General features: G+C 34.8%; 1 protein-coding gene across 6 annotated transcripts in view; it reads left to right on the top strand.

Moving 5' to 3' along the window:
• Positions 1-26982, top strand: part of Rgpd4 (RANBP2 like and GRIP domain containing 4) — a 66552-nt gene that overhangs the window by 28241 nt on the left and 11329 nt on the right. For 2 of the 6 annotated variants that reach the window (XM_076833704.2, XM_076833702.2), the window contains exons 10-24: positions 592-773; positions 859-1034; positions 1189-1312; positions 2649-2810; positions 3023-3160; positions 3241-3387; positions 4396-4575; positions 4666-4749; positions 9092-9227; positions 13112-13206; positions 14076-19266; positions 19840-19917; positions 22099-22269; positions 22848-22940; positions 23271-23449. In XM_076833704.2, the coding sequence (XP_076689819.1) occupies positions 592-773; positions 859-1034; positions 1189-1312; positions 2649-2810; positions 3023-3160; positions 3241-3387; positions 4396-4575; positions 4666-4749; positions 9092-9227; positions 13112-13206; positions 14076-19266; positions 19840-19917; positions 22099-22269; positions 22848-22940; positions 23271-23449 (7136 nt within the window). The remainder of the gene's footprint in view (positions 1-591; positions 774-858; positions 1035-1188; positions 1313-2648; positions 2811-3022; positions 3161-3240; positions 3388-4395; positions 4576-4665; positions 4750-9091; positions 9228-13111; positions 13207-14075; positions 19267-19839; positions 19918-22098; positions 22270-22847; positions 22941-23270; positions 23450-26982) is intronic. The other 4 variants (XM_076833706.2, XM_076833705.2, XM_076833703.2 and 1 more) reach the window with 3 other exon arrangements.

The raw sequence follows: 26982 nt of genomic DNA, 5'->3' as shown, positions 1-26982 counted from the left end.
AAGCCCATCAAGTTTTCAGTATTGAATTTCTTTTTTTAAAAATATTTTTTTAGTTGTAGTTGGACACAATACTTTAATTTTATGTATTTATTCTATGTGGTGCTGAGGATCAAACCCAGTGCCTCACAGGGGCTAGGCAAGCGTTTTGCCCCTGAGCCAAAACCCAGCCCCAGTAGTGAATTTCTTGTAGAAGAAAAGATCTCTTTACTACACTACTGGATGAATATAGTAGTACTCATTGTAATAATTCTTTATAGGGGGGAATATGTTGTTTTAAGATTATTGATTAGATTGGCATTCTTTGGCCTCTGTCAGTAGACTTTGCTTTATTGTTTTATGGCAGGTCTGATTTTCTTAGCCTGGGAACTTCCTCATTCACAACTGGTTTATTAAAATTTTTAGTTATAAAGTATGAATGCATTTGATGAAGAACATGAGATTTTGCTGAGGACCAATTTCCCCACATCTCTGATACAGAAAAGCAGTTTGTATTTAAGATACATTATATATGAGTTGTTAAATTAGTTGTAAAACTAATGGCCTAAATAGAATTTCCAAAACTCAAGCCATTTCTTTTTTCCTTTTTTTCAGGTGCTATTCGAGCACACAATGGTAGTCTTCAGCACCTTACTTGGCTTGGCTTGCAATGGAATTCACTGCCTGCTTTACCTGCAATTCGAAAATGGCTGAAACAGCTTTTTCATCATTTGCCTCAAGAAACCTCACGACTTGAAACAAATGCACCTGAATCAATATGTATTTTAGATCTTGAAGTAAGCAAAGAATTTAACAAATTAAATATTTTAAGTTTTGTTTAATTTTTTCCTAATGGAAATTAATTTGTTTAAAAAAAAACAGGTATTTTTACTTGGAGTAATATATACCAGCCACCTACAATTAAAGGAGAAGTATAATTCTCACTGCAGCTCCTATCAGCCATTGTGCTTGCCACTTCCTGTGTGTAAACAACTTTGTACAGAAAGACAAAAATCTTGGTGGGATGCAGTCTGTAACCTAATTCACAGAAAGGCAATGTAAGTAATAAAACAAAGTTTTGTTTTGTTTTTTTTTAAACTTCTTTCATTTCATTTCATGAATATTTAACTTGTAATATGACAGTTAACTTACATGTTAAGCTTTCAGCTATGTGTTTTAAAGCAATTTTATTCAATAAAACTTTTTTTTTAGACCTGGAACTTCAGCAAAATTACGACTTCTGGTTCAGCATGAAATTAACACTTTAAGAGCCCAGGAAAAACATGGCCTTCAACCTGCTCTGCTTGTGTACTGGGCAAAATGCCTTCAGAAAACAGTGAGTTACATTAAAGTATAAACTTTTTTTTTAAAGAACATTGTCTTGGGGCTGGGGTCATGGCTCAGCAGTAGTGCGCTCGCCTCGTACACACAAGGCCCTGGGTTTGATCTTCAGCACCACATAAAAATAAATAAGTAAATAAAATAAGTTAAAAAGTCTCCCAAGAGTAAAAAAAAAAAAGAACATTGTCTTAGTTTTGAAAAACCAAGAAAACTAGCTTGTTAATATTAGTGCCGGTTCAAGTGTTTTAAAATTTTGCTATAAATGAGTTAGTGTAATTAAATAAACATAAGCACTTAGAATAACCCATAGTATTGTTATATTAGTTTTTGTTGTTATTACTTAAAAATTAAGTCATGATTTTTGTGTGTGGGGGGTGGCGGTGGTTGGCAGTGCTGGGAATTGAACCCAGAGCCTTGTGCATGTGAAGCAAGCACTCTACCAATTGAGCTATATCCTTAGCCCATATATATTTTTTTGTACCAGGGCTTGAATCCAGAGATGCTTTACCATTGAGCCACATCCTTCGCCTTTTTCTATATTTTATTTAGAGATAGGGTCTCGCTGAGTTGCTTAGGACCTCTTTAAATTGATAAGGCTGTTTGAACTCAAAATCCTCCTGCCTCTGCCTCCGGAGCTGCTGGGATTACAGGTGTGTGCCGTGCTTGGCAAGTTATTATAGTTATTATCCAGCTTGTAAATCGATAGCTCTTAAATTGGGTAGCTTAAGTCTTTGTAGGTAAGGGCATTATAGATCTTTTTAATTATTTGAGGTCTTTTCTCTGTCAAGAGTGGATGTAGATGGTAGTTCTTTGACCAAACTCTTGACACTTTTAGTTTGATTTTGGCTACCTAAAAATGATAATTCTTAAAAATAGAGTAGGCTGTCTCATTTGGTAGTATCACTAAAAAGTATTTAAAAGTCTATAGGGTATGGTGACACTTGCCTGTAACCCCAGCAGGGGTTTGAAGGCTGAGGCAGGAGGATTACAAATACAAAGCCAGTATCAGCAGTTTATCGAGGCCCTAGTAAGCAACTCAGTGAGATCCTGTCCCAAAATAAAAAACTAAAATGCTGGGGATGTGACTCAGTGATTTGATTAAGTGTCCCCAGGTTCAGTTAGTACCAAAAAAAAAGGCTTAATCATAATATTGGACTATTCTCTGGTATTACAGTGATGATGAATTATTTTCGTATTTGGGAAGTTACTCAAATGAATGAGTAAAAATTTTTACTTAAAAATTTTCACTAGTTCTTAGGATTTGTAAATGAATATTTAGATTTGATCATATGTATTTGTTAAGGTTGTATGCTTCTGTCTTCCTGTTTTAGGGCAGCAGTCTTAATTCTTTTTATGATCAACGGGAATACATAAGCAGAAGTGTTCATTATTGGAAGAAAGTTATACCATTGTTGAAGACAATCAAAAAGAAAAGCAGTATTCCTGAACCTACTGATCCTTTGTTTAAACATTTTCATAGTGCAGACATTCAGGTAACTGAGAATCTCCTGGCAAATTAACTGTTTGCAGTTGATAAAGAAATAAGAGATTTTAACTGCTTAAATACATTACCTTGCTGTTAAGTGATATGTTTGTTTTCATAGTCCACTAGCTGATATAAATATCACATGAAAGATTAATGAGATCATTTAGGTTTGATATGCTGAATAGAAGCAGTTTGACTAAAAACTACTAAATGATTTAGGCATCTGAAGTTGGTGAATATGAAGAAGATGCACATATAACTTTTGCTATTTTGGATGTGGTTAATGGAAATATAGAAGACGCTCTGACTGCCTTTGAATCTATAAAAAGTGTTGTTTCTTACTGGAATCTTGCCCTGGTAAGTAAATGTACTTGAATTAAGAGGTTTTTTTTTTTTTTTTTAAGTCTGATTGTTTCATAAAACCACTGTTTATATAGATTTTTCACAGGAAAGCAGAAGACATTGAAAATGATTCTCTTTCTCCTGAAGAACAAGAAGAATGCAAAAATTATCTGCGAAAGACCAGGGACTACCTAATAAAGATTTTAGATGACAGTGATTCAAATCTTTCAGTAGTCCAGAAAGTAAGTTGGTGCTTGTTATCTGTAATTTAATAATATTGATAAGTGGATAATGGATTTTTTGCCTTAGTTTTATATTTTGGTAATTCCCAAATCATCTTGGTCATTGGTGTACAGAAGTAGTGTGTGAGTATAGATGCTTAATTCACTTGTCTTTTTCTTAGGTTGGGTATTTTTTTTTTTTTTAACTTGGTAATGTATATATATATACTCATAGGAAAGTAGTTGGGAAAATTGAAAAAAATTTTTTTAAACTTTATGTATTTATTTATTTAGCTGTTGTAGTCGGACACAATATCTTTATTTTACTTATTTTTTTATGTGGTGCTGAGGATTGAACCCAGCGCCTCACATGTGCTGGGCAAGTGCTCTACCACTGAGCCACAACCCCAGCCCCTTGAAAAAATTTTTAAGGTAGACATTTATTAATTTTGTTTTTTTTTTAGCAGTATAATCAAAACAAATATTGTAATCTCAGGACTAGTTCCTAATAAATTTTGCTTAAATGAGAAATTTTAGAATATTTATTTTTATCTCTGTCATCTGCTATGAACTATTCTTGTTTTCTCGTTGTCAGCAGTTGGAGACTGTGGTGATAGAATTCAGCTATGTTCAGATTTTCTTCCAAGTATTTTGTTACATACTTTGTGTTACTGTTTAGATTAGTGCTTATGTTATCTGGTGCGTTCCAGCATACGTATTTCTCTTTCTGTTCTAATCATTTAAGGAAAATCAGGAACTTATTTATTTGTTCATATGGAAAATCTTGTGAGGTTTATAGTTCTCTACTGTTATTATGACTTTTCCATAGAAAGAGTATGGACTTGAAAATCAGAAGACTTAAGATAATATGACACTTTCACATTTATCATTATTTAAAGTATAAAGTGCTTGTTAAAAATTGATGAAAATTTAAACATTATTAAGGTAGAGTCTTTATATTTGTTTTAGAGATATTAATTTGGTAGTTTTGCTAACTAAACCCTTGACTAATAATGCCTTTGTTTTTAGTTGCCTGTGCCACTGGAGTCTGTAAAAGAGATGCTTAACTCAGTAATGCAGGAACTTGAAGATTATAGTGATGGAGGTCCTCTTTATAAAAATGGTTGTTTGCGAAATGCAGATTCAGAAATTAAACATTCTACACCATCTCCCACAAAATATTCTCTATCACCAAGTAAAAGTTACAAGGTAAGTAGGAAGGAAATGAGTCACTGTATTGAGGAATATGCTGCTTCTTTTCTAAATGTTGCAAATACTGTTTTGTTGTTTGTTTTTTAGTATTCTCCCAAAACACCTCCTCGATGGGCAGAAGATCAAAACTCTCTATTGAAAATGATCTGCCAACAAGTAGAGGCCATTAAGGTAAATCACTTAATTTCTTTAACTACTTATTCCTATATTCCTTTCCTGACTACTTCCTCACTTTCTAAGGTTGCTCAGAATATTCCCCTTACCATACTATTATGAAATCATACTATGTTTTACACACCTTTGTCTTGACCCTTACCATATTTTTTGAAATTACTTTTGTCTCTGACCCTTCCATGAAACCTATGTTCTTAAAAAATAGAGTCTGTCCTCTGATCCTTGACAAAGGTGCCAAAAACCTACATTGGAGAAAAGATAGCCTTTTTAATAAGTGGTGCTGGGAAAACTGGTTTTCCATATGTAGAAGAATGAAGCAAGACCCTTATCTCTCACTCTACGGAAAAATTAACTCAAATGGATCAAAGACCTCAGAATTATATCAGAAAGTATACAACTCCTGGAAGAAAACATAGGGTCAGCACTTTAGCTTTTAGGCACAGGCAGTGACTTTCTCAGTAGGATCCCTAAGTCTTAGGAAATAATACCTAAAATTAATAAATGGGACATATCAAAAAGCTTCTGCACAGCAAAGGGAACAGTTAGGGATACGAAAAGAGAATCTACAGAATGTGTGAAAATCTTTGCTAGTTACTCTTCTGACAGAGAATTAATATCTATAATATATAAAGGTCTCAAGAAACTTTACACACACACAAATCGTATTAATAAATGAGTAAATGAATTGAACAAAAAGAAATACAGATGGCCAACAAATACCTGAAAAAATGTTCAGTATCATTAGTGATTAGGGAAATTTGAATCAAAACTACACTGTAGGGCCAGGGTTGTGGCTCAGTGGTAGAGCGCTTGCCTAACTTGTGTGAGGCACTGGGTTTAATCCTTGGCACCACATAAAAATAAACAAATAAAATAAAGGCATTGTGTCCATCTACAAAAAAAAATGTTAAAAAAAAAAAAAACTTGATTTTTATCTCATGCCAGTCAGAATGACTGGCATTAAGAGAGAATGTAGAGGAAAAGGAATACTTTACACTGTTGGTGGGACTGTAAATTAATACTACTACTGTGGAAATCAGTGTGAAGGCATGGAACCACCATATGCCTGAGATATACCACTTCTCATTATTTACCCTGAAGAAATTAAAGTCATTTTACTGCAATGATACATGCATACCCATGTTTATAGCATCACAATTCACAGGAGCCAAACTATGGAACCAGACCAGACTAGGTGTCCATCAATAGATGAATGGATAAAGAAAATGTGATATACACACACACACACACACACACACAGTGGAGTTTTATTCAGACATAAACAAAAATGAAACTGCCATTTTCAGGAAAATGGATGGAACTTGAGGCCATCATGTTATGCTTAATAAGTAAAATTCACAAGGTCGAGGATCATAGGTTCTCTCATATCTGGAAGCTAAAGAGGGAAAACGGAAAACAGAGTTGAGGATGGATCTCCTAAAAATCAAAGGGAGATTAGTAGAGGAAAGGGACCCAAGGGGTGGAAGGTGGGGGAATGCTGAGGAGTGATATATTATGTTGTTATATTGTGTGCATGTATGAATATATAACAAATCCCATTAATATGTCCAACTGTAATGTACAAATGAAAAATATGGAAGGAAAAAAATAGACACTATTATTGGATATGGTGATGCATACCTGTGCTACCCAGGAAATTAAGTTAGTAAAACTAGAAGTTCAAAGCAGGCCTGGAGAACTTTGTGAGAACCTATCTCAAAATAAAAAGGACTCTGGGATATAGCTATCCCCAATGCTGCCATAAGTAGAGACTGTTTTATTCAAAACATACCATGATTCCTGGCATGAAGGTTCCTAAATGATCAAATCAAACTACTGAAATATACTGATTATACATTGTTCTATGAATTAATTTCTCAAATTGGCTGTGAATGAGGTTTGGGTCAAATTTATAGTTAGGAATTGAAAAGTGGTCTTTAAGCTTCTGAAAGTTTTATTTATTTATTTATTTTTAAATATTTTTTAAGTTATACATGGACACAATGTCTTTATTTTGTTTATTTATTTTTATGTGGTGCAGAGAATCGAACCCACAACTTCACATGTATGGGGCAAGTGCTCTGTCACTGAGCCATAACCCCAACCCTGCTTTTGAAAGTTTTTGTCTTTAAAAAAAAATTTTTTTTTGTACTTGTAGATAGACTTTTATTTATTTTTGTATGTGATGCTAAGATCAAACCCAGTGCCTCACACAAGCTAGGTAAGCGCTCTGCCACTGAGCCACAGCTCCAGCCCACAAGTTTTTATCTTTTTAAGAACTTTCATATGAATTTGACTTTGTTATGTAAGGAATTCAATTTTATATCATAGCACTCAAAGAGGCTTTAGTTCTTTGGAATTGCGGTCACTAGTAGATTTTTTTTACACTCTCATTGGACAAGAAGCTAGTAGACTCTGCCACTACTTAATAATGATCTTGGGGGGCCTGAGGTTGTGGTTCAGTAGTAGCATGCTCACCTAGCATGCATGAGGCACTGGGTTCGATCCTCAGCACCACATGAAAATAAAGACAATAAAGTCCATCAACAACTAAAAAAAAAATGATCTTGGGCCAGTCCCTTATTTTAGTCTGTTCGGCTTCTCATTTGAAAAGTGAAATCAGGTTAAAATCGGGTCCAATCACATTTTCCATTTCATTGAATTTTTAGAACTATGATTATAGCTTGGATTGCAAATTCAAAACTATGGACCAGAGACCATTAGTGACTAAGTTTTCCAGTCAATTCTACCAGTTTCTGACTCTATTTATTGATAGGACTTTATTTTATTCATTTATTTATATATGGTGCTAAGAATCTAACCCAGTGCCTTACACATGCTCGGCAAGCACTCTGTCACTGAGCCATAACCCCAGCCCAGTTTCTTACTCAAATAGGTACGTAGATGGATAAATGAGGAAACTGTTATTTAGCTTGAAGTATTTAGATTTAAATATGTTTGTCCTGTCATTGGTTCCTGCATGATATTGTTAAATGATTAAAATTACTTAGTTTTTTTCCTTCCAATAGAAAGAAATGCAGGAGTTGAAACTAAATAGCAGTTTAAATAGAGTTGAAACTAAATGTGGCTTTCTGGGAAATTTTTGTTTCTGACGCTTCTTTTAGAAGACATACTACAAATCTAGACAAAGAAATCTAGACAGATTTGTTTAGCTAGATTTGTTTCTTACCTTGCTTATTGTAACTGATCTGATTCCTGGGCTAAGACAAGTTTGAAACTTAAAAATTCAACCTGTTTGATACCCCAATATAGTTTATTTATTTATTTATTTAAAGAAACAATTTCTTGATAAATGCCAATTTTATAAAGGGACATTTTGTAGATTCTGGGGTTAGGTAAGTTGTCATCATTTAGTTGTTTATAAAGTAACAAATTGGATAGTTTGCCCACATAGCTATATTAGAAAACAATATAACTGCTATTGTCTAGGCAGTAGAGTGGTATTAAAAAACACTTTTTGGATTTAGATCTGGATCAAACTCTAGCTTTGTCATTTCTTGCATCTCTTTCTCACTTTAAGGTATAAGTTATACTTTTCCATCTAAAAGTGTGTTAGCATTAATTCAGAAGTACAGAGCCTGGAACATATATAACTAAGTTCTGGGCAAGTACAGTTCTTTTTTGCTGATGGAGCATTTGAGCTTCACCTTGAGAATTACTGTTAGTTTGTTATATCATATGACAATATGTATCAAGAATTGAGTTTTGGTGTTGAGTAGTCCATATAGATCAGAGAATACAGCAGCATGGAAAGGAGACTGTGGCCAGGATGCTTAGGTTGAAACTACTTGAGGACCATGAATGTCAGAGAAAGAAGTTAATTATAGGCCTTGTTTATTTTGAGTCAGGAAGTGTCTTGGCTGGGGCTCAACTTTACAAAGATTAATGTAGGCAAGTGTGGAAGGAAAGTGGATATGAGATAATTTAGGTAATTATTCAGTTCTTTAGGTTAGAGTGAATGAATTAGGTAGGTGGAATTAAGGAGTGAAAAAATGGGAATGGATAAATTTTAACAAATTAAGAATCATGTTCTTGTTATCCATATTTCATTAGTATCTCTTAAAAGGTATCATCAGTGTTTTTTAAAATATTTATTTTTTTAGCTGTAGGTGGACACGATATCTTTATTTTATTTTTATGTGGTGTTGAGGATCGAACCCGGTGCCTCATGCATGGTAGGCGAGCACTCTACCTGTGAGCCACAACCCAGCCCTGGTATCATCAGTTTTTAGATATAAGTATTGTTTTTGTCCTGGCATTGTGTCTTGTATTATATTGTTAAATGTTTAAAATTACTTCCTTTTTTCCCTTCCACTAGAAAGAAATGCAGGAGTTGAAACTAAATAGCAGTAACTCGGCATCCCCTCATCGGTGGCCTGCAGAGAATTATGGACCAGATCCAGTGCCTGATGGGTATCAAGGATCACAGACTTTTCATGGGGCTCCATTAACAGGTAAGCTGGCAACTGAATAATCTCCAGATTTTAGTAAGATTACCCACTCACCCCCACTCCCTTTTTTTGCGCAGTGCTGGGAATTAAAGTGAGGGCCTCTTGCATGTTTACTTTGTCTCTGAGCTGTATTCCTAGGCTCTTTTTCATTTAAACAGATAAATTATGAAATCAGCTTATCTGTAGTTTGATATACATGTCAGTTATGTGATTACTTATAATTACTTAAAAATCTATATTTGATATTACTGAGAATTTATAACTCGAAGCAAAAAATCAAGCTTTATTTGATTCCATGTCTGTCAAGGCTTAAAAAACCCTTTAATGTATATCTTAGATGAGCTGAATCTTAGGTGGAATTATTCCTTAAATTGAGAAATGTTAACTGATATAATTATGCACCAAGAGGTATCTCATTAAGAACTTAAACCTCTTGGGAGTATTTTGATAATCTAAAGAGAGGCAGACATTAATACAGAATTTAATTTGAAATACCATGCACAGAAGGAAAAGGAGTTTGAAGCTAAACCATGTTGGGTTTTTTAGTTGTTCTTTTTCACTTATTAGCTGTGTAAGTAAACCTGGACATAATACTTGCCTCTATAATTACTATGAGCATTTGTATATGTGCAGGTAGGTATGAGAATTTCTTTGGCATTTATACAATATATAGCAAACACCAAATGAATCAAGATTACTAATTGTACTTACTGTGATTTGGCTATGTGCAAAAGTGTTTTTTTTTTTAAATTTTATTTATTTACAATAAATCAGTGGTAGGTACCATTATTAATCCCAACTTTATAGATGAAGAAATGAGTGTAGAAAGATAGGTAACTTATTTATCAGTTACTGATGGAGCTGTAATTCATAAGTTATCTGACTCAAAGCAACTTGCCAATATGATACATTGGCTCCAGGCAGCCAGAAATGAGAATAAAAATAGATTTCTTTTACTTGAGACAAATTTCCCAAATGCTGTAGATTGAGCACACCATTCCAAATATCTGAATCTTAAAAACCCCAAAATCTGAAACTTTTTTTTGCATGCCAGTTTATAAATGAAAATCCTACATCTGACCTCATGTGCAGGTTGCAGTCAGAATATAGTTGCATTAAAAATATTATATAAAGTAATTTACAATGTATGTATGTAAGGTATATATGAAACATGAGTGAATTTCATGTTTCGACTTGGGCTCCATTCCCAAGACATCCTATTATGTGTATGCAAATATTCTAAAATCTGAAAACACTTCTTTCTAAGCCCAAACATTTTGGATAAGGGATACTCAACCAATAGTAATGCATGTATTTTTTTTTTTCTATTTGCTTTTAACCCAGGAATGATTTAGAATAAGCAGATTTAGTTAGATTATTAGTACATTTGTGTGATGGCCCATAGTACAGCAACCCCATTGTATCCTCTTAGGATAGTGTCTTCTAAAGACAAGCAAATAATGGAAAATCCTGTGAAGGCAAACTTACCAAATGTCGTAGTGAAAGATAAATATCTGAGATGTTTAGACCTCAGACTTTGCTCACTTAAAATCCTTGTGCATTGTCTAGAGCCTTGTACAGTGAGAATAAAAAGACTGGTTAACCTTTTGTTTTTAAAAGTGTTATGCAGTGTCACTTGGTACCTTGTGGGTCACAACTATTTCTTTCATGTGTAGGTTTAAAAGGTCTTGGTTTTATAAGTATATAAACACAACATTCACGTTGTTTTATTCTTATAATGACCGTATGAAGTGTGAAGTAATACATCCTCATTTTACAGCTGAGGAAGATAAAGACTCAAGTGGCTTATTGACAGGTTCACAAAGTAACTTTGTGGCATGGAAAGGGAGAGAGCCCAGGTCTTCTAATTTCTATTCCTGTGTTCATAGACATTTTTTCCTCAACAGAAGTAAAAATATACCAAGATGGTTCTTGTCTTTCAAAAGTAAGATGATAAAAAAAAGATGAAGAAGCTTATTAGGAAATTTTAAGAAGTACTGAACAGTGTAAACTAAAAACTACCTTCCTATCAGAATCCTATTATCATTTTGGAGAATTTCTGTTTCTTTGTTTACATAAAGTATGTTTTATGACTGTTGTTATGTCATGTATAGATGAGTTTGTCAGCTTTTTAAATGTTACTTTAAGTTTCAAGCATTTTTAAAAAATATTACTTCAAAATACTACTAATGAGTATGTGGTATCTCCTCATGTAGAAGTATTGCAAATTCTTTTTCTTTATTTGTGTTTCTAGTTTGTGCTATCACAAATAATGCTGTGGACACCTTCTAGAATTGTTGGCTGTTTTAAAAATTCAGTTTTTGCTCTTATTAGAAGTATCTCAGATGGGCTGGGGTTGTGGCTCAGTGGTAGAGCGCTTTTCTAGCCCCTGCAAGATCTGGGTTCGATCCTCAGCACCACATAAAAATAAACAAACAAATAAAGGTGTTGTGTCCAACTACAACTAAAAAATAAATATTAAAAAAAGAAGTATCTCAGAGTGTCCATTTTTACACTCTTGGTAATATTGACTGTTAACAATTTACAGAAACTTTTGTTAGTTTGTAAAAGCAAAAATGACATCAGTTTTGAAGTTTTTTTTAAAATGTCATTCTCAACATAATCTCATTTCTTTCTTTCCTGAGTTGTTCATGTAGTGATTTTTTTTTTTTTTTTTTGTAGTAGATAATTTTTAGTAGATTATAAGAACTCTGTTTTTCCCACTGAGGTGTAGTGGTCATTGATAAAGTCTCTGTAGTTAAACTGCAGACTTTTAGGATTCTTGGCATATATTTATTACCTTGTATTCCTGTTTCCTCCTCCTCAAAATAGGTCCAAAATAACTGCCTTTACCAGGTAGTTCCATTAGGTTTACAGATTCAAAGGAGGGCTTCTGAATAGCCCTTTGTAGGTCATTTTCAGTGCTTTCTGAGAATCAATTGCTTGGCACCTCTAGAGTCACAATTTTTCTTTCTTCTTTCACAAATAGCCATAAAGGTGTTTTGCTTGTTTGATTTTCTGGTAAAACTGTCAAAACAGATCAAACACAGGAATGTCATTGTGTATAATATGAGTGCCTTTTAGTTTGGTTTCCTGTAAAACTCACAAAATAGATGGAGCAAATAGTTTGCATATGAACATGAGTGTTTTTAATGTGTTTATTAGTATTTTTAAGCAAATGAACATTTTATATTACTTTTGAGATCCCTTTCATGAATTTGTCAGGTTATTTTAGATCATAATAGCTTGACTTTACAAAATGCACCCTGTCATTCTGCAGATTTTTGAGGCTTCCTTCAGTATTATAGCCTTTGAAGCCATCAGATGCAATTTGGCTTCTAAGTCCTTTCAGCTGTTTTGTGGTGCTGGGGATTGAACCCAGGGACTTGTGCATAAGCACTCTACCAACTGAGCTATATCCCCAGCCCTTAAGCACTTGTTCTTGTTGATCAAATTCGTGCCATATTCTGCTGCTTATTCTTTGTGTCACTTCTTGGACCCTCCCTCCCCAGCTTTTTGTGGTACTAGGATTGAACTCAGTAGTACTTTACCACTGGACTATATCCCAAGTCCTTAAATTTGCTTGCTTGTTTGGTTTTTTGAGAAAGGGCTTCACTCTTGCTTCAGTCTTCCGAGTTGCTGGGATTACTGGCACAGTATATATACCTCACCCTGTTCTAGCAGTCTTTTCCTAGTTTGATAATCTAGTTTGATAATCTTTATGGTGTATTTTGATATATAGAAGTTAAAAAAAATCTATCTAGCTAATTCTTTCTTTGGTTTCTATTACTTTTATATTTGTAGTTCTTATTTAGGTAGTCTTAACTGTAGTATAGACTTTAACAGTGTTTTCTTTTTTTTTTTTTTTCCTTTTTTTTTTTTTTTAGTTGCAACTACTGGCCCTTCAGTATATTATAGTCAGTCACCAGCATATAATTCCCAGTATCTTCTCAGACCAGCAGCTAATGTTACTCCCACAAAGGTAACAAAGGAATAATTTATATATTTGTAACTATTTGTTTTTTTAATTGTTTAGGTGTTTTTTTTTTCAAGAAATTCAAGGGACTAGTTCAGTATTAAAGCTTACAATAACCCTCAGAATATGGACATTTTACATTTCTTTCTAGATACAGAAGTTATGCTTTTTGTCACGTTATTTTTGTGACATAACAATAAGTGTGAATATTTTGGATATTTTTAAAATGGGAGTGGTGTTGTTGTTGGGTCCTTTATCTGTTTTGACAGAAATAGGACTAGAAATGTCCTTACTCTACCACTGTGTGGTAAGTAGTTCTATACCTGATGTAGTTATATAACTCTTGGTTAATAACTCTTGTGAGGGCTTTGAGGATAGTGGGTTGAGATATGCAGTTAGACCCTTGCTCTTCTGCTTATTGTGACCTTGGGCAAGTTTCTTAACCTCTCTATATCATATGCCTCATATGTAAAATGAGGATAAAATAATACTTTAATTCATAGGGTTTTTGAAGATTTTTAAATGAGATAATTAAAGTGTTCAGAACAGTGCTCAGTTGGCACGTTAATAAATGCTCATTAAATATTAGTCTTCATTATCAATACTGTTTATTGTTAATATCATTTGAGAAATTGTTTAATGAAGAAAATTTTCTATTGTAGATGTAGATCTTTAAGATGCTTTTGCTAATTTTCATTATGTCAAGTATACATGCACTTATCTTTGTAGTAATTTTCTTAATGAAGTTCTGTTTATCCTAATATCTTCTTCACTTAATACTCGAGTTTGAAGTTTATGAGAAGTGATTTGTATCTAGTTCTTTGTTTTTTTTTTTTTAGACAATCTACAAAATGTTTTTAATTTTTTTCTTTTAGGGTCCAGTTTATGGCATGAATAGGCTTCCACCACAACAGCATATTTATGCCTATTCACAACAGATGCACACACCACCAGTGCAAAGCTCATCTGCTTGTATGTTCTCTCAGGAAATGTACGGTCCTCCGTTGCGTTTTGAATCTCCTGCAACAGGAATTCTGTCACCCAGGGGTGATGATTACTTTAATTACAATGTTCAGCAGACAAGCACAAATCCCCCTTTACCAGAACCAGGGTACTTCACAAAGCCTCCAGTTGCAGCTCATGCTTCAAGATCTGCAGATTCTAAAGTCATAGAATTTGGAAAAACTAATTTTGTTCAGCCCATGCCGGGTGAAGCAATACGGCCATCATTGACAACACCGGCACATACAACACAGCCAACTCCTTTTAAATTTAACTCAAATTTCAAGTCAAATGATGGTGACTTCACATTTTCTTCACCACAGGTTGTGACGCAACCCACTTCTACACCTTATAGTAACAGTGAAAGCCTTTTAGGTCTCCTGACTTCAGATAAACCTTTGCAAGGAGACAGCTATAGTGGACCAAAACCAGTTCCTGGTCAAACTGTTGGGCCTCGAAATACATTCAGTTTTGGAAGTAAAAATGTTTCTGGAATCTCATTTACAGAAAACATGGGACCAAATCAGCAAAAGAGTTCTGGTTTTCGTCGAAGTGATGATATGTTTACTTTCCATGGTCCAGGGAAATCTATATTTGGAGCACCTGCTCCAGAACCGACAAATAAGAATCATGAAACAGATGGAGGAAGTGCCCATGGGGATGATGATGATGATGGTCCTCACTTTGAGCCTGTGGTACCACTTCCTGATAAAATTGAAGTAAAAACAGGTGAGGAGGATGAAGAAGAATTCTTCTGCAACCGTGCAAAATTGTTCCGTTTTGATGGAGAATCCAAAGAATGGAAGGAACGTGGGATAGGCAATGTAAAAATACTAAGGCATAAGACATCTGGTAAAATTCGCCTTCTAATGAGACGTGAACAAGTATTAAAAATCTGTGCAAATCATTACATCAGTCCAGATATGAAACTGACACCAAATGCTGGATCAGACAGATCTTTTGTATGGCATGCCCTTGATTATGCAGATGAATTGCCAAAACCAGAACAGCTTGCTATTAGATTCAAAACTCCTGAGGAAGCAACACTTTTTAAGTGTAAGTTTGAAGAAGCCCAAAACCTTTTAAAAGCCTCAGGAACAAATGTAGCCAAAGCACCAAATCAGACCATTAGAATTGTAAAAGAACCTACAAGTCATGAGAACAAAGATATTTGCAAATCTGATGATGGAAACCTGAATTTTGAATTTCAAGTTGCAAAGAAAGAAGGCTCTTGGTGGCATTGTAACAGCTGCTCATTAAAGAATGTTGCAACTGCTAAGAAATGTGTATCATGCCAAAATCTAAACCCAAGTATTAATGAACTCATAGGTTCATCGTTAGTAGAAACTGGTTCTACTCCTAAAACTGGCCCAGAAAATGCTCAAGATAGATTTGCATCAATGACTCCAAAGAAAGAAGGCCACTGGGACTGTAGTATTTGTTTAGTAAGAAATGAACCTACTGTATCTAGGTGCATTGCATGTCAGAATACAAAGTCTCCTAACAAAACTGGATCTTCATTTGTTCATCAAAGTTCTTTTAAATTCAGCCAGGGAGATCTCCCTAAGTCTGTTAACAGTGATTTCAGATCTGTATTTTCTGCAAAAGAAGGCCAGTGGGATTGCATTGTTTGTTTGGTAAGAAATGAAGCAAGCTCTACAAAATGTGTTGCTTGTCAGAATCCAAGAAAACAGAGTCTGCCTACTGCTTCTGTTTCAGAACCTGCCTCTTTTAAGTTTGGTACTTCAGAGATCAGTGTAACTCCAAAGAGTGGATTTGAGGACATGTTTGCTAAGAAGGAAGGACAGTGGGATTGCAGTGTGTGTTTGGTAAGAAATGAAGCAAGCTCTGCAAAATGTGTTGCTTGTCAGAATCCAAGAAAACAGAGTCAGCCTACTACTTCTGTTTCAGAACCTGCCTCTTTTAAGTTTGGTACTTCAGAGATCAGTGTAACTCCAAAGAGTGGATTTGAGGACATGTTTGCTAAGAAGGAAGGACAGTGGGATTGCAGTGTGTGTTTGGTAAGAAATGAAGCAAGCTCTGCAAAATGTGTTGCTTGTCAGAATCCAAGAAAACAGAATCTACCTACTACTACTGTTTCAGAACCTGCCTCTTTTAAGTTTGATACTTCAGAAATCAGTGTAACTCCAAAGAGTGGATTTGAGGACATGATTGTTAAGAAGGAAGGACAGTGGGATTGCAGTTCATGCTCAGTGCGAAATGAAGCAAATGCTACAAGATGTATTGCTTGTCAGAATCCTGCTAAGCCAAGTACATCCACTTCTGCTGTTCCAGCTCCTGCTTCTTTCAAGTTTGGTACTTCAGAGATAAGCAAGGTTCCAAAGAGTGGATTTGAGGGAATGTTCACCAAGAAGGATGGACAGTGGGATTGTGGTTTATGCTTAGTACGAAATGAAGCAAGCGCTACCCAATGTATTGCTTGTCAGAATCCAAATAAACAGAATCAGCCTACAACTGTTACAGCGCCTGCCTCTCCAGAGGTAAGCAAGGCTCCAAAGAATGGATTTGAAGGAATGTTTGCCAAAAAGGAAGGACAGTGGGATTGTAGTGTTTGTTTTGTACAAAATGAGAGTACTTCTTTAAAATGTGTTGCTTGTGATGCTGCTAAACCAGCTCACAAACCTATTGCAGAAGCTCCCTCAGCTTTCACAGTGGGCTCAAAAACGAAGATAAATGACTCTTCTGAAAGTCGTGTAGGGACAGGATTTAAAGGTAACTTTCCAGAAAAAACTTCTAAATTTGGCATTACAGAGCAAGGATTTAAATTTGGGCATGCGGATCAAGAAAACACACCTTCATTTACATTTCAGGGTTCTTCTAATACAGAATTTAAGTCAATAAAAGAAGGATTTAGTTTTTCCATCCCTGTGTCTGCTGATGGGTTTAAATTTGGCATTCAAGAACAGGGAAATCAAGAGAAGAAAAGTGGAAAGCACCTTGAAAATGACACCAGTTCCCAGGCTCAGGATGTTCATAGTCAGAAGAATAGCAGTGGTGTAATTTTTGGTCAGACAAGCAGCACTTTTACCTTTGCAGATCTTGCAAAGTCAACTTCAGGAGAAGGATTTCAATTTGGCAAGAAAGACCCTAATTTTAAGGGATTTTCAGGTGCTGGAGAAAAATTATTCTCATCACAAAGTGGTAAAATGACTGAAAAAGCCAGCACTTCTGCTGATCTTGAGAAAGATGATGATGCCTATAAAACTGAGGACAGTGATGACATCCATTTTGAACCAGTAGTACAAATGCCTGAAAAAGTGGAACTTGTAACAGGAGAAGAAGATGAAAAAGTTCTGTATTCACAGCGAGTGAAATTATTTAGGTTTGATGCTGAGATAAGTCAGTGGAAAGAAAGGGGTTTGGGGAACTTAAAAATTCTCAAAAATGAAGTCAATGGTAAACTAAGAATGCTGATGCGAAGGGAACAAGTATTAAAAGTATGTGCCAATCACTGGATAACGACTACGATGAATCTCAAGCCTCTCTCTGGATCAGATCGAGCATGGATGTGGTTAGCTAGTGATTTCTCTGATGGCGATGCCAAACTGGAACAGCTGGCAGCAAAATTTAAAACACCAGAGTTAGCTGAAGAATTCAAGCAGAAATTTGAAGAGTGCCAGCGACTTCTGTTAGATATTCCACTTCAAACTCCCCATAAACTAGTCGATACTGGCAGAGCTGCCAAATTAATACAGAGAGCTGAGGAAATGAAGAGTGGACTGAAAGATTTCAAAACAGTTTTGACAAATGATCAAACAAAAGTCACTGATGAAGGGAATAAAAGTTCAGGTACAGATGCTGCCAGTGCCTCAGACACAACAGTCAAGCCAAATTCTGAAAACACTGGACCCACTTTAGAGTGGGATAACTATGACTTAAGGGAAGATGCTTTGGATGATAGTGTAAGCAGTAGCTCAGTACATGCTTCTCCATTGGCAAGCAGCCCCGTGAGAAAAAACCTCTTCCGCTTTGGTGAATCAACAACAGGATTTAACTTTAGTTTTAAATCTGCTTTGAGCCCATCTAAGTCTCCTGCCAAGTTGAATCAGAGTGGGACTTCTGTTGGCACTGATGAAGAATCTGATGTTACTCAAGAAGAAGAGAGAGATGGACAATACTTTGAACCTGTTGTACCTTTACCTGATCTAGTTCAAGTATCCAGTGGTGAGGAAAATGAGCAAGTTGTTTTTAGTCACAGAGCAAAACTCTATAGATATGATAAAGATGTTAGTCAGTGGAAAGAAAGGGGCATTGGTGATATAAAGATCTTACAGAATTATGATAATAAGCAAGTTCGCATAGTGATGAGAAGAGACCAGGTATTAAAGCTTTGTGCCAATCACAGAATAACTCCAGACATGACTTTACAAAATATGAAAGGGACAGAAAGAGTATGGGTGTGGACTGCCTGTGATTTTGCAGACGGAGAAAGAAAAGTAGAACATTTAGCCGTCCGTTTTAAACTACAGGATGTTGCAGACTCCTTTAAGAAAATTTTCGATGAAGCAAAAACAGCCCAAGAAAAAGGTTCTTTGATAACACCTCATGTTTCTCGTTCAGGCACTCCTAGAGAGTCACCGTGTGGCAAAATTGCTGTAGCTGTATTGGAAGAAACCACAAGAGAAAGGACAGATTTAATACAGGGTGATGATATACCAGATGCAAATTCAGAAGTTGGAGAAGTGTCTAGCACATCTGAAACAACAACAAAAGCAGTGGTTTCTCCTCCAAAGTTTGTATTTGGTTCAGAGTCTGTGAAAAGCATTTTTAGTAGTGAAAAATCAAAACCATTTGCATTTGGCAATAGTTCAGCCACTGGGTCTTTGTTTGGATTTAGTTTTAATGCACCTTTGAAAAACCACAGTAGTGAAACCAGTACAGTAGTCCAGAGTGGATCTGAAAGAAAAGTGGAACCTAACAAATGTGAACTGTCAGAGAACTCTGATATCAAACAATCTTCAAATGGCAAAGTCAAAAGTATGTTTGCTTCCTTTCCAAAGGAAGAATCTTCAACTAATTACACATTTAAAACACCAGAAAAGGGTAAGTACTTAGTCTGTAGAGTTAAACACAACTTGTTTTTGTTTGGTTTTAATATTCATATAATGCAAACTCTGCATATGACACTGATGTTTTAGTAAAATTGGGTCATAAATATTGCTTTGAGAACACCCAAAGGATTCTTGAGCAGACCTTTTTCTCCCTAAATGAATTCACTCATGAGTATTCAAACAGTAACAGAGATTGTTGGTTATTTACGAGATTTTGATAACTGGAAGATAAATGTATTATGCGAGGGCAGAGCAGAAAAACCCCAATACAGTAAAAAGACTCAAAAACTTAAATCATGAGCATTAACTTGTCTTTTTTTAAAGTGTTCATTCTCAATTGTATTATTTTGTCACTACTCAGAGCTCATGGTATTGAGATGTTCACAAATTGTTAGTTAGTCTTGCCACCATTTATTAAGTGAACAAAGTATGAAAGCACTGGAATAAATAAATATGTAACATAACCAGATTGGGATAAATTGAAGAAATTTGGCTTTTTATATTTTAAATCATTCATTTTATATTCCAAAATGTTGAGAAATTAAAAAAAAATTTTATTTTCTAGGATTTAATTTTAGCTTATTTAAATCTAATCCAATGGCCTTTTGGACCAGCACCCCTTCCTCACAGACTGAGAGCAAAGGTATAGAGCTAGTAATCTCAGTATGAGGTGGCTAGTAGCTGGTAATCCTTAGCAAAGTAACCGTGGCTGTATGAAATTAAGTACTTAACGCTACAATGTGCATGTTTTAGAATGCCATTTTAAGCAAAATACCTTTTGACTGGTGATATAACACCTTTTAATGGTATTTTTAAAAAATGTACCTGGATGCTGTGTTTTCTCATTATTGCACACTGGTTGTTTTTGTTTTTGTTTTTGTTTTGTTTTGTTTTGCTGCTTTCTACTTTATTGCTCTGTTTTCAGCTCTGCTTAATGAGGACCTATGTTTTTATCTAACCCTTATCTTCAGCCACTAATGTCTGCCAGTATTCAAATGTGATGGCAGCAGCATGTATTCAGTCCTTTAAGGATTTCTTTTTGTATGTCATTTAGGAAAATATTGTATTTAATTATTTTTCATAGCCATCACTCTCTAGCCTGTGTGTTGTATATGTAGCAAAGATCATTTGCAGAAGTAAGTATTGCAACTAGAGTGGAATAGGAAGGAAGAATCTGTTAAAAGACCTTTAGGAGCAAAATCAGATAAATGAGTACTCACCATTACTGTCTAGTAACACATCTTGAGCACCCAAAATTATAGTGATAGAGTGAAAGTCCTTGGTACTGGAGCCTTCATGTTTAAAATGACCAATTATTACTAGCTAAGGCAGCTCTTAGAAAATGCAATCTTTGAGAAATTACGTGAAAAATGTGTTGGATGTCATAGAAAAGTGGGTAGTCTCTGGGAACTCTATGTTAGGTTTCTTCTTACACCAGGGATCCTTATCAGTATGCTACTGTAGGACCCAGAAAACCTTATTCTGTTTGGAATCTGAGGACATAGTTCCAAAAGACCTCAGAAATGTGACTTTAGACATGAGACACCTGAGGTCAAGAGAAGCTCTCTGATTTACTGAGTCCTCATTCAACTAATAGCAGAACTGAAATAAGAATCTGTATTTAATAAAGTATAGGGTTCCTTTACTGTCCCTGGCTAGGAAATTGATACTAAGTTTTTGTTTGTCATGGAGGAGTGGGGCAAGTTTAACATTGTAAAAGGAGGGGTTCTGAAGTGTCATCCAATTGAAATAAAACATATCTATATATATAATTTACGATTTTCTAGTAGCTACGTTAAAAAAAACCAGGTGGTTTTAAAAAACAGATTAAATCAATTTAATAATGTACTTGATTTAATCCATATATCCAAAATATCAACTTCTAATTAGCATAAAAAATTAGTAAGATATTTCATATTCTTTTTTTATTCCAGGTCTTTAGAATCCAATATGAATGTTTACACTGACAGCACATCTCAGTTTGAACTATCTTCCTCTCTAAGTATTAAATAGCCACATGTGGCTTGGCTGTCATAGTGGGACAGCATGGCTCTAGAGAATATTTCCCTATTACCATTGTGTACATGGCATGCTTCTTCATTGGCTTACGTTATCTTTTTCTTTAGTCAGAATTTTTTTTCATAGACCAGAACAGATTACACATAAAATTCCCTTTTCCCCCCTCCTTTTTTGCCCTATACATTGGAGGGCAGTGGGAAGGAGGGGCAGGGTGGGGTATATTTTCAGCCATAGAAATTATCTTGGGTTCTTAGAGTATTACTTACCCATAGGATGACAGTTTTTATTGAATTTTGTCCAGTTTCACATTGGAAACTGGATGCAAAACCATATGCAACTCAGTCACCTACCATCCTTAACAATTTTTAACTTTCCTTGTAGGAACTAATGAAAGTTGGCTCTGGATTAGTTTCATATTCATATTATTTAAGATTTATTTAATTTTTTTTTTATTTGATACAAATGCATGGATAATTTGCTGTTCTGTAGTACGCCAAATGTAGTCATGGGGGGAGGACTTTTTTAAATTATGGAAATGAGTGGTTAATCTTTTCAGTTGCTAAAAAGTAAAAGAATATTTTTAACGTAGATTTTGTAAAGGTTTTAGGAGTACACTAAATTAGGCTGCTAATTCTAGTTTATGATTATCATAAAGCTTGGTCTGCACCAAAGTATTCATGTTTTTATCTGTGTGCATTTTAACCTATAGGTAAATTATGTGATACTTTATTTTTAGTTAGAATATTGATGATAATAGTTATTCAGCACTTTTGTCTTTATCAGTTTTTTTTTACTTGTGTTACAGCAGAAGAGAAGAAAAATCTGGAAGATCCTCCCTCAGATGATGAAGTTCTCATTGTTTATGAACTAACCCCTACTCCTGAGCAAAAAGCACTTGCAACCAAACTTAAACTTCCTCCAACTTTCTTCTGCTATAAAAATAAACCAGATTATGTTAGTGAAGAAGAGGAGGATGGTAAATATTTTATTGTATCTTAGTAATTTAGAGTATGGTTTAATTATTTTAAACCCAACTCTTAGAACTTATTGTTACCATCCTTACAGGTAGGTATTTTCCCTAAATGTGTAAACAGTCAGTGGATATAATGATTAGAAGAATGGCATTCCTTAAACAAGCAGTTCTTTTGGTTTGCTATCATGTGCTAGGCAGGCGTTTTGAGGGATTGAAAGTAATAATTTTTCAAAACTCTTAGACAAGGTTCCAGTGATGGAAAACTTTGTATGCCATATTAGAGCTTTTAAGCAGGATACTTACAAGCTCAAAAAATCCCAGTTGGGCAGTGGTGTAGAGGATTGTGTTGTGGAAATAGGAGATTAGAAACTGTGCTAAAATGATAGTAAGCCAGCCCAAATAGGAATAGAGTACAAGTGAAAGCTCTAAAAACAGGAGAGGCATTAGGGATTTCCAGTTGGCAAAATGGACTGTGTGGATAAGGAAAATGAAGGAAAGAATGAAGTTCGAGATAAGTCCTAGCTTTGTGGCTTAGAAAACCCTCAAAACTAATTACTAGAAATACTTGTTTTTACTTTAAGATGAAGATTTTGAAATGGCTGTCAGGAAACTTAATGGAAAACTCTATCTGGATGACTCAGAAAAACATAGGCCATTAGAAGAAAATCTAGCAGGTATGTTGAGTTTAAATGACTAATTAGATTTTTTTTTTTTTAAACAAATCATCTATTTGAAAGAAACCTCTTGATCTGATAATCATTTCTATAATAATCAATTTTATTTAACATGTCCTTGTTCCTAGTAACTTAAAATATTTAAAAATAATGTTACATGAAAAACACTGGTCTCTTGGTGGTCCTTATTCTCTTAGTATTCCTAGGTCTTGTTATCTTGGTCTGTGAATTACATTGAGAACCACTGAAAGCCAATCACTGTCGTAGGGTAGTTGGATTTCATCTAATTTTTTTTTTTTTTTTTTTGCTTGTTTTGTGTGGAATTTTTAGATAATGAAAAAGAATGTGTTATTGTTTGGGAAAAGACACCAACAGTTGAAGAGAAAGCAAAAGCAGATTCATTAAAGCTTCCACCTACATTTTTTTGTGGAGTCTGCAGTGATACTGATGAGGACAATGGAAATGGGGAAGACTTTCAATCAGAGCTTCAAAAAGTTCAGGAAGCTCAGGTAAGAATGTCTTCATTGTTTTCCTATTGATTCCATTGACTTTGTTGATGTAGTGCACAGTAGAATGTTCTTATCAAATGGTAATGATAGGTGTGGCTAACAGGTGGAGTGGCTCTAAATAAGCGAGAGGCATACTATTTATGAATTAGTACACTCAAAATAGTTAGAATATTAGAGTTTCCAAAAGGTTTTCCAAAATTAAGCTATATACATTTAAGGCAGTGCCAGTCCAAACTTCTCAAGGATTCTTTAAAGATACAGACAAGCTAATTCTAAAATTTCTATGGAAAGTTAGGATTAAATGTTTGTTATTATCGATGAACCTACACTGAGACATCCTCACCCAGAGTTTTGAGTTTTTACCTAAAATGGTTATTCAATTTTGTCAAATTTTCTTATTCCATCTGTTGTTGCAATCAGGAACTTTTTATTAAATTTATGTAGGATATTGATTGTTTTGAATGTTCAGGAAACCAACATTGCATTCCTGGGATAAGCCTCACTTAATCATGGTATATTATAATTTTTATATGTATTTGGGTTCAATTTGCATAAATTTTGTTGCAACTTTTGGATTTATATTTATCAGGGGAATTGATCAGTAGTTCTTTTTTTTTTTCTGGCATTATTTTCAGCTTCCATATAAGAATTAATACTGGTATCGTAAAGTGGATTGAAAAATATTTCTGGGTACTGTTGTTTTCTGAAAGAGATTGTGTCAAATTGTTACCATTTCTCCTGGAATGATCAGCAATTTTTACCAATAGGATCATATGAGATGAAGTTTTCCGAAGATTTTTTAAAAATACAATAAATGAATACAGAACTGTAGGGTATCTATCCAGGTTATCTCCTACTTCTTCAGTGATTTTTAAAAATTGGTGACAAATTTGTGTGTGGAGAGCTCTTTAAATTCCTATTTTATCTTTTAATTCTATAAGTTCAATATAGAAATATCCTATTTTCTCTCTTTTTCACTCTTTTCTTGATTAATCTGGTTAGAGGTTCATAAATTTCATGAATACTTCCCCCCCCTCCAATAGAAATAGATTTTGCTTTCATTGATACTTAGTCTAATTTCTGTGTCGGAAGATTTCATTGATTTCGGACTGGGGTTGTGGCTCAGTGGTGGAGCGCTTGCTTAGTATGTGTGAGGCAATGGGTTCAATTCTCAGCACTGCATATAAACAAATTTCTGTTCTTTAATATTTACTTCTTGCCTTGGGTTTATTTTGCCCCCCACCCCCCCCCCCTTTTTTTTTTTTTTTTTTTTGGTGCCAGGGATTGAATCTAGGGTGCTTAACCACTAAGCTACCTACCTCTCCAGGCCTTTTTTCATATTTTATTTAGAGACAGGGTTTTACTAAGTTGCTGAGGTTGACTTTGAACTTGTGTGTGATCCTCCTGTTAATTAGGTCAAATTAGTTGATACTGTGTTATTGGGTCTCACATATCCTTAATGATTTTTGTCTGCTTATTCTATCAGTTACCAAGAATAGTGTTATCAACCATAATTGTGACTGCTATTCATCAGATATTGCTTCTTATACTTTATCAATTTCTTGGTTTTGTTTACTTTCTCTGTTATTTTTCCCATATCCCCCCCCCCTTTTTTTCCTGTTCTTTTTCTTTTATTTCTTTTTTTTTTTTTTAATTTACAATTTTAATCTATTTATTTTTTAGTATTTGGCGGACACAACATCTTTGTATGTGGTGCTGAGGATCGAACCTGGGCCGCACGCATGCCAGGCGAGTGCGCTACCGCTTGAGCCACATCTCCAGCCCCTCTTTTATTTCTTTCCCCCTGCTGCTTTGGATTTAGTTTGCTGTTTTTCCAGCTTCTTAAAGTGTGAACATTATTAGTCTTTGATCTTTCTTTTTTAGCGTAAGCGTTTACAGCTTTCCTGTTAGAAAATGCATCTTTACAAATTATGGTATATAAAAGCAGTTACCAAAAAATTATTTTTGCTTTTAGTTATTACTGATATACTTTATAGCTCTGTATGGATTCAAGTTATCATCTATATTTTATGTTCTTTGAGTTCAACCTACTGGACTTGTTTAGTACTTCTTATATAGTACAGATCTGCTAGCAAGTTTTTTCCAGTTTCTGTTTATCTGTGATACCTTAATTTCTCTCTTATTTTTAAATGGTAGTTTTGCTGGGGATATAGAATTATTGGTTGACTTACTTTCAGCACTTTAAATGCGTTATTCCACTGTTTTCTGACCTCTGATTTCTGATAAGGACATTGCTATTGATATATATATATATGTGTGTGTGTGTGTGTGTGTGTGTGTGTGTGTGTGTGTGTGTAAAATATATTTTAGTTGTTGATGGGTCTTTATTTATATGTGGTGCTGAGAATTGAACCCAGTACCTCAAGCATGCTGGGCAAGTGCTCTACCACTGAGTTATGACCCTAGTCCTGCTGTTAATCTTACTGAGAATCACTTATATGGAATGAGCTTTCTCCTTTCAATAAAGTTCTCTTGGGCTGGGATTGTGGCTCAGTGGTAAAGCCTAGCATGTGTGAGGCACTGGGTTCCATTCTCAGCACCACATAAAAATAAATAAATAAATAAAGTTCTATCAACAACCAAAAAAAAGAAAGTTCTTAATATTCACCTTTTAATAGTTTATCTGTGATGAATTTAAGTGTGTATCTTTTTGATTGTATCCATATTGGAGTTCATAAAGACTTTTTGGATATTTTCAGAGGTTAGTCAAATATCCTCTCCCTTTGTCTCCTTCTGAGTTCCCCATTATGTGTATGTTGGTATGCTTGATGGTATCATGTAGGTCTTTGAAACCTTGTTGAGTTTCTTTATTGTTTTTTTTTTTCCCATGAGATTTCTCAGACTAGATAATCTCAATTCATTTATCTCTAGCTTATTGATTTATTTTGCCAGTCAGATCTGCTGTTGACCCTCCTAGTGATTTTTTTTTTTTTTTTTTTAAAGCAGACTTGACTTTCTGGAGCAGATTTGGGTTTATAGGAAGATACCAGAGATATCCAGGAATATCTTGCCCTCACATACACATTCTTCCTTGTTAACATCCTGTACCATAGGGCCATATTTTTTACAATCATAGAACTTGTGTTCATGCCTCACCACCAAAGTTTATGGTTTACATTAGGTTTCCCCCCTGTGTTGTACCAGTGACATGTATACCATTATAGTGTCTTACAATATGATTTCACTGTCCTAAAAATTCTTCTGTGCCTTGCCTGATTCCCACTCCAGCTGCCGAGTCAGTGCTGAGCCAAAGTGAGGGATGGGTATGGATAGAGAGGAAAAGGAGAGTAGAACAGTGCCATAAACCCAGCTTGCTTGCTTGCTTGCTTGCTTTATTTATTCATTCATTCATTCATTCATTTATTTGGATGGGTATGGATAGAGAGGAAAAGGAGAGTAGAACAGTGCCATAAACCCAGCTTGCTTTATTTATTTATTTATTTATTCATTCATTCATTCATTCCTTTTTACAAAAGTTCAAAGATTATTAAATTTTTGGTTAATTTCTAGGG

The sequence above is a fragment of the Callospermophilus lateralis genome, chromosome 14, assembly GCF_048772815.1.
Source record: "Callospermophilus lateralis isolate mCalLat2 chromosome 14, mCalLat2.hap1, whole genome shotgun sequence".
Lineage (NCBI taxonomy): Eukaryota > Metazoa > Chordata > Mammalia > Rodentia > Sciuridae > Callospermophilus > Callospermophilus lateralis.
Note: the sequence above shows the minus strand (reverse complement) of the source record. Positions and strands in the feature narration are given on the sequence as shown.